This window comes from Aplidium turbinatum, chromosome 6 (genome assembly GCF_918807975.1).
Source record: "Aplidium turbinatum chromosome 6, kaAplTurb1.1, whole genome shotgun sequence".
In the NCBI taxonomy this organism is placed as follows: domain Eukaryota; kingdom Metazoa; phylum Chordata; class Ascidiacea; order Aplousobranchia; family Polyclinidae; genus Aplidium; species Aplidium turbinatum.
The window spans coordinates 3,720,127-3,733,576 of NC_137477.1; the positions used below are offsets into that span (position 1 = coordinate 3,720,127).

Below are 13,450 nucleotides of genomic sequence, written 5' to 3' on the forward strand. Positions count from 1 at the left end.
AGAGCCTGCATGTTCGACTCCAGCCACCCGCATTTGCTGTTGTTTCTCTGGGCAAGAAACTTAACGATAATTGCATCTACCCAGTAATCGATTTCGAGTAATGGGTAGTACCAAACTTAAGTCATAAGTAAAGTAGACAACCGAAAACAGACATTGCCGTCGGCTGCAGCGTGGGTCAGGTGTATGTCGGAAGGCGTACATCGATGCATAGCGCTCAAGTCCGCTTTCCCGCAATGCAGGATAAAGATAAACAAACAAACAAACAAACAACTTCCGGCTTTCATAATCAACCTTCCTTTTCTTACTTGTAGACATTTTTACTATGCTAAGCTTTTTGTAGAATAAATATTAATATATTCACCACACTGCACCCATAAAGTAAGATTTATGTTAGGGAACGTTCAAATATTACGTAACGCTTTTTTTTCCGAATTTTTGACCCCCCCTTCCCCATGTAACGCCAACGTAACGCTTTTTTCAATCCCCCCTCCCCCATGTAACGCTTTTTCACTACGAATTCAGCAGAAAAAACTACCATTCCGTACTCGAAAGCGTTACGTAACGTTTTGCTTGAACCCCCTCCCCCCCGATGTGACGCTAACGTAACGCTTTGCATAAACCCCCCCTCCCCCTCGAAGGCGTTACGTAATATTTGAACGTTCCCTTGCTGAATCATTGCCAGAAGAACAAGGCGGTTTTCTACAACGCTTACTAATGACGCAACAATAATGCTAATGATGTAATAATGCTAAAAGTCAATAACGCTAATGATGATGTTACAAATAACAACATCTTCCGATCTAACAGTGAAAAGCATTTAAAAATAATGGGCTACTTGATGAAGAATGTGCGGGCCACGTAAATGGGTACCGCGGGCCGTTTTCTGGCCCGCGGGCCGTATGTTGCACACCTCTGCACTATGGCATAATCAATATGCGTAGTTCCGCTACAGGCTACATTATTGTCCTAGAATAGGTGGCTATTTTCATGTGTAATTCTGTTGTGGTGTTTTGTTGGTCTACAAGATTCTTCATTACATGCGATTCTCAAAATATCTTTTGACTTGTTGACTAAAAGAAGGAGTTCTTATGGCGTAATGTTATCCCAGTCTCTGGAACAGTGATTTCCAAACTTTTTTTTACTCGAGTACCATTTACTGTAAAAGTTTCATAAAGTGTTTACGTACCACATGTATCCAGAAAATCTCAAAAACATACAATAAAAGGCAAGAAACTATATTATACAAAGCAATAAACATAATTAAGCTGTTTAAATGTCGCAAAAATGTACTGTAAGTAAAACCTACAAATAGGTTGCACAAACTGCCATCGGTAAGCTACCATCGGTAGCAACATTAAGAATTGAAAAGTAGGCTATTGGTCTTTCACTCTTTCTGTTGAACAACCTCGTCACTGGTCAGAGGTTGTCAAACTGTGCGTTGCGACAGTTGGTGCGTTATATATTTCAAGGGCATCGCATAATGGTTCTGTTTCGTATCCAAATTGAATTGCGGAATAAAACGCTAACGGATATTGTTATTATCCTTTGACATGTGTATTTCCAGCCAGCAAAAGTTGTTATTTCTGCATAATTTCAACGACCAGCAACGTTTTCAGTCGTTGAAATGATGTAAAAATGACAGCTTTTACTAGCTAGGTCGGACTCATCTGTTCGAAACTGTAGCAATTAATTGTCATCCAATGATAACAATTCTAATACACTTAGCCGCCAGACAAACGAAGACATTAACAAATAAATAATAACAATTACTGAGTATCATCCGATCGCTGGGTGCGTCGCAAGTCCAGCAAACTTTTCACACGGTGTCAAAACAAAAAAAGTTTGAAAACCACTGACTTGCTGCATCTTAAACGCTTAAAATCATAGACACCAGAATAGAAAAAAATATAGGCTAAGACACAATAATGCACATTTTATAATCTTAACGATCGCGCAAATTATAATATTTTAACTCTTGTCAACTTAAATGAGTTTCTCGTGTATCATCTGGAAGACTCCGGCGTACCACTAGTAGCCGAAAGATCAGTCCGGTGTCGAACCAGCACCCTTTCGAACATGCCAGGGCTCTCACAACTCGGCTATGCAGCCGACATAGCTTGGATAAGCAGATATAACATCTTTTTATCAAAATAGAATAGTAGTAGGGTTCTTCTTCTATCAAGCCTTCTAAATTTGGTTGATGCGCCACAGATTGACACATTCTTGTGCGACGGAGTTGTATGTTGAAAGGTCCCAATTGCTGCACTGGGTGGTAAGCTGGGGGCACACAAGAAAATGGTTTACTGCTTAAGGCTTGGTGCTACAGATACATGTAACTGAGCCCGTGTTGTAGCCCTACTTTAGGCCTACCATTGTAGATTTAGTACGGCCAACACCAGTTCGGAGTAGTCGATTCAGGGTTTTCCACTTTGACCAGGGAGCGATTGCTCCTGGGGGAAGGGTCTCTGATGGATTCCTTCATTTCCGCGTGTGATTGGTCATTTTCGAATTGTTGTTTCCATTGCTTAAGCCTTGTTTCTTTTTTTGTTAAGATTACTGACTGAACGTGTGTTAAAAGAAGCTTTTTCTTAATTTCAATCAGATCTGTGCAGCAGACTAAGACACATTGACTACACCCAGCAAACATTGTACCTCAGCCCAACGTAGTGTGACAATTGGTAAAACAGTGCTCCTCTGTTGACCCAACGTATCTTGTACCATTCGTCGCAGTTGGACCAACTTATTTTTAAATCTTTGGGCCAACGTAACAAAATTGAGGGGTTACCATAGTTGGCCCGCAAACAATGACGTTGGCCCAACGTTCTTTACAACTGCACACCAACATTGGCAAGAAAGACTTCCTAATTCTAAGTTGTTTTTTTTTCATTTTCATTGTCCCATTACAAATTATTGTAAAAGGAATACCATGAAGCAAACTTAAACAATTCTTCGAAGGTATCTTCAATTAAAATATTTCAAAAGTTGGCAAAGTTGGCAAAACTACACTACCCTCACAGGGCCGGATTTAGCTGATGGGGAGCCCGGGGCACTTTTAGATCGGGGGGCCTCTTGCAAAAAATTTTTTCGCGCCTACGGTGCGATTAGCCACCTCTCCTTCTACAATAGAATTAATCCAGCACTGCACAGCATTTTGCAGAAAATTCAAATGCTGAAAGAATAAAAATAACACAAAATCACATTTTTTTCACGTAGGGGGCCCTTTAAAAGTCGGGAGGCCCGGGGCACCTGCACTTTCTGCCCCCCTAAATCCGGCTTGTACCCTCAGCCAACCCGAATAACCGTCAGCCAACATTGGGCCATGGAAAAATGTTTACTGGGACAGTTAGTCAGCGATGAAGTAATAAAGCACATAAGCAAGGCGAACAAAGTTTTTTATATCGTCTTGAACAACTAAAGGAAGCATGTTACTGATATTATCATTACTAGGTAACCATGCTTCATTTGGCTCCCACTTTAACAACACACAATACACTGTAAATCACACACAGGAAACACAACAAACAGCTCGAAGCATCTACTGAACAGTGAACATGTCGTGATAGAGATTGCTTGAGCAATTTGCATCCCATTGCGTGTTTTACCAAGACTAATTTTAACATTGTCTGAATACAAATTGCATGAAATATTTGAAATGCTTATGGCTTCTTCATGCTTTAAAATTTGCTTTGTGGACACATTAGTTCAGTTTAGTTTTACTTCTGATCAGACCATCACAACGAAAAACAATATAGGCTATGCCAAACACGGCAAAGATCTAGAAAGAGGTAGAAGAGACAAAACTCGAACATTATAACCTGCTTTACACCGAAACAAGATAATTATTTTAAAATTATCACTTCAATAGATGTAGTAGTGGTCTTACAAAAGATAAAAATATATTAATATTCCCAATATAATGGCAATAATAGTGAAGGACTGCAAGAGTTCTTTTTTAATTTGTTTGAAGACATAGGACCTTTTAAAAAAATGAGCTGTGATATCTCCCTCTTTGTTTCTATGGGGAAAAGGTTGTGTAGGTATGGGTTTGTCTAAAAACTTGCACAACGGTTCCCAGTCATCGGATAACTTGAAGTGAAGAGTTTGTTCTTTTGGAGCAACCTAAAAACCGAATTAAAGTCTGAATGTACATGGCACATAGTGAAGATGCAACTACTGCAAGTTTTAACTTACAATATGCTATGCAGAAATGAAATCATAAGGTCAACATATAGTTAAGCTATATAGATTCTGACGTGACACGTAGACGTTATGGTCATCTTGCTGCATCTCATGCTTCACCCAATCGTCTTGACCATGTCTTTCCATTGGACCCTGAACCTGAGACAAGAAGGTCCTGCGCAGCCCTCCCTCACTTAAAACAAAATCACGCGCAAGTCATGATCCTGGATCAAGAAGCCCTGTGGCGATGGAGGAACGGGAAACCAGATGGTGCGGATGCACCCAAACTGTAGCCATGATCCCACACACAGGCGGCTCAGGCCATATGGTCGTTCTCCACTGAATCCGAGCAGAAGTGGAATCCGGCAGCCCCCTGATCGACCGAACAGCCCTATCTACAAATGCTCTGCTCGCCTCCGTAGTCTGAGGACAGGGCTAGAAAAAGTGCCCTAAAAATAGCCTGCTCTATCGTACCCTGGCCAGCCTGCCGCAGCTGGTGGGGATTCCTACAGGCGGTCAAAAAAACAAAATCAAATTCTATAGTCTCAAAATCGCTTCATGGAATGTCATTATCATATTTCTGATGATCCATTTAGGTGAAACAGGCTGTCAAGGGTTTAGATAGCAATAACTATATTTGACATAATTAAGCTATATATTTCTCGGCAACCGATTGTAGCAACTATTAACAGCAATTAGATGCCGTGTTTCGTCCATGAAGCTCGTCAGTATCGCACCAGATACGCCGTTATGGTTACCGAATCGTAATTACTCGCTGTACAAGTGAGTAGGCTACTCAGCCTTGTGCTGATATACAGGAAGAACGCTTTCCTTCTTCATATTTAAGCTCTTACTTTAGTTTTTGAAAGTTTTTGATCACAAATGTGAAGTTTGCTCATCAAATATTGTCAATGGGGATTGTGTTGTCATTTTTTTCAAATTTTTTTATTTTCAACAAAGGTGACCAGGATACAACAACCACTTTCTTGCCAATGCCACGTACGTTTGATAGGCTACCAATAGTTTTAACTCACCTCTCGCACATGACTGTTATGTTCCCGATATCGTAGTTTGGCCAACTCTGCATTTACTTTTCGAGTAAAGAATGGGACATTTACCGTTCCACCTAACGTTAGTCGGACTATAACAATAAAACAGCAGTCAATTTAAAATTATTCAAATTGTGGAGGTAAAGCCCAAATGCGTTCAATGTCATCATGTCGGCTTTTTGGAAAAGTTTTCATTTGATTAGAAGTCTGTTAGTCGCTTTGCACGTTGCAGATAGAAGTTCGAGTTTTGCTAAGTTGTTGCGAAAAGCTGCTGTGGGCTACTTATAGTTTTAGATTAGTTTAAATTAGGCCTACTCGTTTGTGTGCACAAAAAATTCATACATATAGGCTTTTACATGGTAGTTCCAAATTAACTCACATTAATTGAAATCGCAATTATGATGATTCATTGTGAATGCACATAATTGAATTAAATTTTAAATAAAAATATAACAAGATTTTCTATTTTCGTTCGTTCGGGGCCTCATTGACAGAATGAAATGGATGACATAGGTGAAGACAATCGCTGGGAAGAATTGGCCACATCCACAAATGCAGACCGCACAAAATTTTTACGATCATGATGAAACGATATTGTAGACCAGGTTCTGTGGCCTAGGCTATATCCACCCCGGTAGTTCAGTTGGATAACGCGTGACTTCGTAAACAAAGAAGCTTCAAGACCAAGCGGAGCTGATTCGACTCTCGGGGTGTGCGCTTGAGCAATGCACGTTAAGAACTGCTCTCCATCCAGCGGCATCTAGTGGATGGAATAATTTCCTGGCAACAACAAACAATCAAAAAAACTTCAATCTGTCAATCTTGGTGCATGGGCCCAGTGGTTTAAAGCCTCTGCAAGTGATCAAAACTGCTGGGATTAAACTCTCGAAGAAGTTTTTCCAGTTCGAGGATAAAGATTCAATCAATTCTCACGTTTAAAACCCAGACTAGAAACGTGCTCTGATGCATATTAAACCTGGCATTACAGGAGTATGGTTAATAGATACGAACCCAATAACCTCTCAAATTTATTTAGCCTATAATCTCGCTGCTAATCAAATAATTGCATGTAGTCTATAAATTGTAAACATAAACAACGATTTAAATCTGACCTGATAGCTCAGTTGGGTAAGCGCCTTACTTTACGAACAAAAAAAGTCAAGCAGCACAGGTTCGACTCTCGGGGTGTGAGCTTGAGCAACTCATTTAAGGACTCTTCTCTATTCAACAACTACCAGTGGATGGAACAATTCATAGATAACAACACTTCAACAACCGGAAACTTCACCCTGTCGATTTCGGTGACGGGGTCTGCGTCAGGGGTTCAAAGCCTCAACAAGTATGCAAAACCTTCTAAAGTTTAGCTCTCTAAAAAATTTCCTCAGTTCGGGTATAAAGATTTGCAGACTCATTCATTCACAACAGCAGTATTCTATTGCTTCAAATCAACATCTAAAGATGGTAATTGAATAAGTATCAAAAATAATGGTTGATATTATGGCCTACTCACAGCCGGAGTCTAAACAGTTTCCCAGCCTATATCCAGTTCGTGTAATCATCATTAATATAAACGCCAGTCGTCTTGCCTTCATTGAATTAGTTTGCTTGAAAGCACTTTTCATCCAATCCTCATCGGACGCTCTTTCAGTATGCACAATCTAAAACGACCAATATTAGCCTACGGAAGGGGTCTCAAACTCAAATTGCTTTTGGAGCCAAATAAACTTAATAGCCTACTTGTAAATTAACCGGTTATAGGCGAATTCTTCGTAAACAATTCTTCGTAAAGCAATTCTTCGTAAGCAATTCTTCGTAAAACAATTGTTCGTAAACAGTTGTTGGTGAAATGAAATCCGTAAAAGAATTTTTCGTAAAGCATTTCTTCGTATACATCAAATCTCCATTGCATGCACGAATAAATGCTTTGGGAAGAATTGTTTTACAAAGAATTAACTTTACGAAGAATTGTTTCACGAAAAATTGCTTACGAAGAACTGTTTACGAAGAAAACGTCGGACACCAAATTAACCTGAGGGCCGCAATGATATTTCGTATTGCGGAAAGTGAAGCCTGTCTTTCTGGTTGTTTTGCCATTCTAAATTTTGCGGACAGGTCCTACTGACTTTTCGATCCACGGTCAGACTCATTCCATAAATATCTCGACTACTTAGCCTGGCCCCCGCGACCTAAGCTGGTGGACCTCCCTAGGTGTATTGCCACTCCAAAATCACACTCTATCCGCCGCCACAAGTGTGTAGGGCGGTTCTTTAAAGTCTCTGACCTCGCTATGTTTGTAGTGCTCTTCTTGCGGCGTCAATTTTATTGTATCCGTGCGTTGCCGATGCTAATGAAACAGTTACTGGTATTTTGCCTTCAACAATTCCTCACCAACATGCAAAGTAACACAGCAAGAAGACAATAAAGAAAGTAGTGAAAACTCAGTAAAAACATAAGATTGCAAAAAAGAAATAGTATTAATAACAAAGAGATAGAAAAATACTGTAAAAAAATACAAACGTAAAGACCTGGGGACCAGGAAATCACAAATCTTGCAGCCAACACCCAATGAGCGCAAAAAGAACAAAATCCTCGCGGAACTGACTGAAGCAAATATACAGTACCGGCAGCGCTATAATTGTGTGTAGTTTGATGGGCATTTTCAAACTTTTTGAGCAATTTTAGAGTAGATCTATTTTGTTAACTGGACAGTGAATAAGATAGAATTTTAATTATTAAAAGCTTGATTGGCATTTTCAAACTTTTTGAGCAATTTTAGAGTAGATCTATTTTGTTAACTAGACAGTGAATAAGATAGAATTTTAATTATTAAATATTTAAAACTGCATTGCGGGCCGCATCAAAACGTCCTCGCTTGCCTCACGCTGCCACGGGCCGCGTGTTTGAAACCCCTGACCTACCGCATTGTCACAAACGCAACAGAATTTTAAACAAAACAACATTTGCAGAACATATCAAAAAATATTTGCTACACAAATCTAGATAATACTTAATTTAAACTACATTATAGTTAAACACCGGCTTGTCAAGTTTTGTTTAGGAAAGCCCTCGTTCTAGAATTGACGTTTAAAGAACAGTTTCTTTACACCATGTTCCACGAATGGCTAAATGTGTGCTGGATCAAGAAATTTTAGTTTTTGGGATTGCAATTTATTTGTTTGTAGACAGTGTTTTAATGTAATTATACGTTTGAGTACTATTAAACAGTTGTGAGTCTAGCAAACAAACTTGGGTACAATATGCCAGATCGCGACTATCTAATATGCCGGAAATTATTAGGTTTAAAGTACTGCGTGTAACTATGCATAAAATAGGAACTAATTGAAAAAGCGGATGGAGCTTTCATTCCCATGATCAAAAATCTCTAGTCTAAAATAACTAGAAATTGCCTTATTGCAAATTGTCATAATAATTGCAGCTGGTTCTGTCTCTAAATATGTTGAGAGCATTGAGTTACAGTTTGGGTATAACCACGATGCGTCTGCGCCGACGATGTAGTCGGTTAGGCGCACGGCGTTTTGAACACAAACAAAAGGCAAGATCTTAGAATGGTTCAAACTTTCGGGTGTGTGCTTGTATTACATTTGGTTGGTTTTATTTGATTGTTTTTTGGTTTTGAATGTTTATCCTCGGACCGACAAAGCCTTGATAGGCTATTCCTGGTAGTTTCACATGCTTGTAGACTTGTAGAGGCTTTTGACGCAGGGCCGGTTTCCGAGATTGGCAAAGTGAAGTTTTCCGATTGTTGAAGTGTTGTTGCCGGGGAAATATTCCATTCACTAGGTGCCGCTGAATGGAGAACAGTCCTGAAAATGCGTTGCTCAAGCGCACACCACGAGAGTCAAACCAGCGACGCGTGATCTTGAGCCGGGCGCGTAACCACTGAGCGACCGGGACAGACTACCGATGCAGTCTGCAGACGTTGGATTAATGTAAAAATGACGAATTTTGCTGTTTGGGAGTCAAAATATGGAGAACGCTTTGCTTAAGTGCTTCACAGTGTGGCCTTCTTTGTTCTTTGTGGCGAAATAATACAAAAAACAACACTGTGGTGAGTTCGACAACTGCATCGATAGTGGTCAGAACTCAATAAATGTATTGAAACCATTAACATACTAAATTTTGTATGGCACTCAAAACATATTTTGAAATGAAAATTGTATTTCTGAAGATTGTGAAATGTGAATGGTTAAGCGTGAAGAAAAGTGAAGGTGATATACCGTGTGGCAGGAAATTATTTAACAACAAAACCCTTCAAACCTCTTACTTTCGCTTTTGGAAATGCTTTCATAATATCCTCCCACATGAAACAAGCTGGAAAATCAGTAACCGCATCAACATTTTTGTACATTTGGTAAATTTCTTCAGTGGTCCATCCTTCATCCATTGCTTTTAATGACTGTGATCCATGATAAAAAAATTGCTCCTCAAAGTCCAACACAATGTATCCAAAATTTCTAAGTGCGGCGGACAAAGTCTTTGTGCCAGTTTTCGGATAACCGGAACAGATAACTTTCATGGTGAATTGATGTCTGAATTAATTGATTCACAGAAACCTCAATTTACTTTAACCTATAGGCCTACAAATGTGCACAGCTAATACCATTAGCTTAAAGTTACAAAGTATCTTGTTAAGATAAACCAATTGCAAACTTAAGTTACTTGTCTTCACTCCAACAAATGCAGTTCGGCATGGCAAAGCAACAAATTGCTAGCCATGTTATCCTTAAGTGGTATATTTATAAGGCAATGATGAAATGATGGAGTGATTAAAATTGTAGGATCCGTAATCAATTACAAGTAATAATTTTTTTAGTGATATTCTGATGACTGCAATCTCAAAGTTTCAACAGAAGGTATAAACCTAAATTTTTATGGAAGAGGTGAAGCGATATAAAACCCTAAATAATCAAATACTTGTCCCTACCTTTACTACCATTCATTACATCGCCTATCACCAACCCTCTTTCATTTTCAATACATTTTTCATGTGTCCTTTAATTTTAGGCGTATTGCTTGGACTATATGGCTGTTTGGTGAGGCAGTTGGACAAGACAAATTGGACTTTGGTAAAACAAACGAGAAAGGCCAAAAAGAAGATGGAGAGGCTGTTTTGCAAAATATCAGGAAATAGTGGGAGTGAAGGAGGAAGATGCTACTGACAGAGTGATGTGGAGGACTGCAATCTGCACCGGCGATCCGAATTGAAGTGAAATAGGGCCTGAAGTAAAAGAAGTGTAAGCCAACTATCATCATCATCATTGTCAGCCATTGTTGTTCCATTTGCACTGGACCAGCACGGCGGGGTAAGGCCCACTCTCCCCATTATCTGGATAAAAAGACTCGAAAAAGCCTAAAAATTGCTACATACAATGTCAGACCACTATCTGAAGAAGCCAACTACACTTTCAGCTATTTGCACGCGATTTACCTCAAACCAATCTTTTGTCTTGACTGCGTCGCAATCGGAAACAAAGGAGTTTATGCTCGACGTAGGCTACATTCCAACTCCGCTTAATAAATTTGTATGATGTTGAGTTGATAAAATTCTTTCTATGATTCAATGTTTCTACATGGGTTTGTTTTTATCTCTACTTGTATGACTCTTTGATGATATCCCACGAGAGCTTTGTATTTTGTGAAATGTTGTAAAACTTTTCAATGATTTGTCTGTTGTGAATATGGACTGACCAGTCAGATTGAAATGAATACCAATGAAACAAAATTGCGTTCAATTCCACGATACTGGATGCGACATGAAGCCTGCAACCCAAAGTCGGCGCCTCCATTAGGCGAACTAGGCAGTCGCCTAGAGCGCAGTTTCAAAGGAGCGCAGAACTTGCGTTTTCTTGTACCAATTTTGTAACTTTTTTGAAATTGTGTTTATTTGAACAAAAATGTGTTGTGTTTGAACGCTAAAACTGTGCTCTAATTATCAGACTTGTAAATGCAAAGTTGATTGTAAGTATTTTAAATCTTTTTTTCTGTTTGGGTTGTGCAAACGAAAACTACCAAATAATACATTTCAAAATGTTTTAATTTTGAAACGTTTTTTACAGTATGCAAAAACTTTGCAATATTATTTCTCAGCTTCAATCCAGGGTAGGACAGCTTCAAGCAACATGTCTCAGCTGGTATCTATATCAAGCTTCAGTCAATGGTTCTCTGACTATCTGCTGCGGCCCAAATTTGGGCACAAATAAATTGAATAATGGGGGCAAAAAAGCCATTGCTTAGGGGAAGGTCGAGTTAGTTGAGCCACTGGGTTAGTTGATCCACCCCATTTAATTCTTAAATGTGGTGAGGTAACCACATTTTATCATCACGTGATCTTAAAGTTTCTCATCGCGTGGTCTCCCGTCTGGTTTGAGTTGACGATTGATATAATTATATGCGGTGCTGAAGTTAAAATGTTGTGTTTTGACCTTGGAAAGTAGATTTTGAAAATAGAGGTATGTCCAATAATATTTTTTTATACTTGGTTACTGAGAAAGTTTCATTTAATTTGCTTGGTAGCTTACCAAACAAGCTACGTTCTGAATAAAAATCGGCATAGTGTGCCATGAAGTTTTGCTGTAGTTTTAACATTTTCATGGCGGTATAGTTAAGGTGTTAGTTGAGCCACTGCCTTCGGTGTTAGTTGAGCCACTGCCTTCGGTGTTAGTTGAGCCAGTGTAAAAAGGCGTTATAATGCTTACGATACCTCCACACACGTTACATAGATTGCAGCGGTTAGATAAGTCTGTTTACAGTCCAATAAATCTTTTTGAACCACATAAAACTCAACAAAGGCACAAAAACTTGGTCAAGCTTTAAAGAAATGGTGTTATTTGGGTGCCGTAGCAATACCTTCATCATTTTATGTGTACATTGAGTTACGAGCGACTCTTGGAACAATTGTTAACCTGTTTTCATGTATTGATATTATTACTTTAAATATAAACTTCTCTCGTGTTGTCGCTATATGTCAGGGCATCCGTTAGTTAGCCACTGCCTGGTGTCGTCATCGATGGAAACTAGGCCTTCCATACCATGAGGTGGTCTGTATAGCCGGCAATCCTTGATGATGTGGGCTGCCGTCTGCATTTCACCACACTCACAAGCAGCACTCTCTGCCAAGCCCCAACGCAACATGTCTGCACCATAGCGTCCAACACCAGTGAGCAAACGGTTACGCCTTGATGAGGCAAGTCTAGAGAGGCCATGGCCCAACTGGTTCTCGGGCGGGGATCTGAATACTTGGCGAAGTGGGGATGTGCTGCTTGACCATTGTTCACACCATGCCGCGTGGCACCACTGTTTGCTAGGGCTTCCACCAGAGGCTGCCAGAAGGTCTTGTGCAGCGAGTACAAATGGCTTTCTTGATTTTAACCGCTGCTTTGGTGGATATCTCAGCATGGTTGCGTGTAGCAGATGGCCAGGGTTTAGGGCTTTATGGCTCAGGGAAAGAACAGCACGTTGGCGCGGTATAGTGCAGCTGGCTCAATGTTTGCGAGGACAGGCAAGCAGTCAGTTGGAGTTGGACGGAGGCAACTTGTGACAGTTCGCAGGCAGTTGTTGAAATATAAACTAAGGCTTGGAAACGAAACGTGGTTAAATTTGTGTTTTCAAAAATAATAAATGAGGCTCAACTAACCCCAGTCTGTGGCTCAACTAACCCTTACCGTGGTGTTAGTTGAGCCATTTGACTACTAGATTTTAAACACTTGTGGACCCGGTTGTCATCGTTCGATAAGGCTTGTACTTCCTATAAATCTTGTTTGATATACCCAGAAGGTAGAGCACTGTGAATGAAGAAATAAAAGCAAATCATATAAAAAAAAATTGCAAAAATGCAAAAAGTGGCTCAACTAACCCGGCCTTCCCCTACAGGAGAAATGAAAGCAAAGCGATTATAAACTGTTTATCAACATACAATATAGTAATATTTTTGACACGTTTTTAACACCAAACTGACCTTGTATAACCGACGTTTGAGTTTGCTTTCATTTGCAACTAACTTAGTAGGTACACTGATGTTCTTTTCTTCTTCCATTTGCCCGTACATTGTGCTTAAAGCTCACTAAACCAGACTTGTTGTCCAGACATAACATGTAGTCCAATGGAATTCTTTTAGCTATCCACCGTCATATAGATATGATGACTATAACATTACCGCTTGTTTTTCGGAGCTTTACAGCGCATGAAAATAACCCGACAACCGA

General features: G+C 39.7%; 1 protein-coding gene across 1 annotated transcript; it reads right to left on the reverse strand.

Annotated features, from left to right (window-relative positions):
- Positions 1-3,879: 3,879 nt before the first annotated feature.
- On the reverse strand, positions 3,880-9,765 carry LOC145771802 (uncharacterized). The gene is made up of 2 exons (XM_082583533.1): positions 9,514-9,765; positions 3,880-4,119 (listed from the first exon to the last, which is right to left on the reverse strand). Exons 1-2 carry the CDS (start codon positions 9,763-9,765, stop codon positions 3,880-3,882), a joined length of 492 nt encoding a protein of 163 aa, XP_082439659.1.
- Between the last annotated feature and the right edge of the window lie 3,685 nt (positions 9,766-13,450).

What these genes read in the sequence shown, in the direction of transcription:
- LOC145771802 (XM_082583533.1), bottom strand. Translation starts at nt 9,765, where the DNA reads ATGAAAGTTATCTGTTCCGGTTATCCGAAAACTGGCACAAAGACTTTG. An exon ending in AAGCATTTCCAAAAGCGAAA is followed by an intron (nt 4,120 to 9,513) that starts GTAAGAGGTTTG and finishes TTCGGTTTTTAG; the next exon opens with GTTGCTCCAAAAGAACAAAC.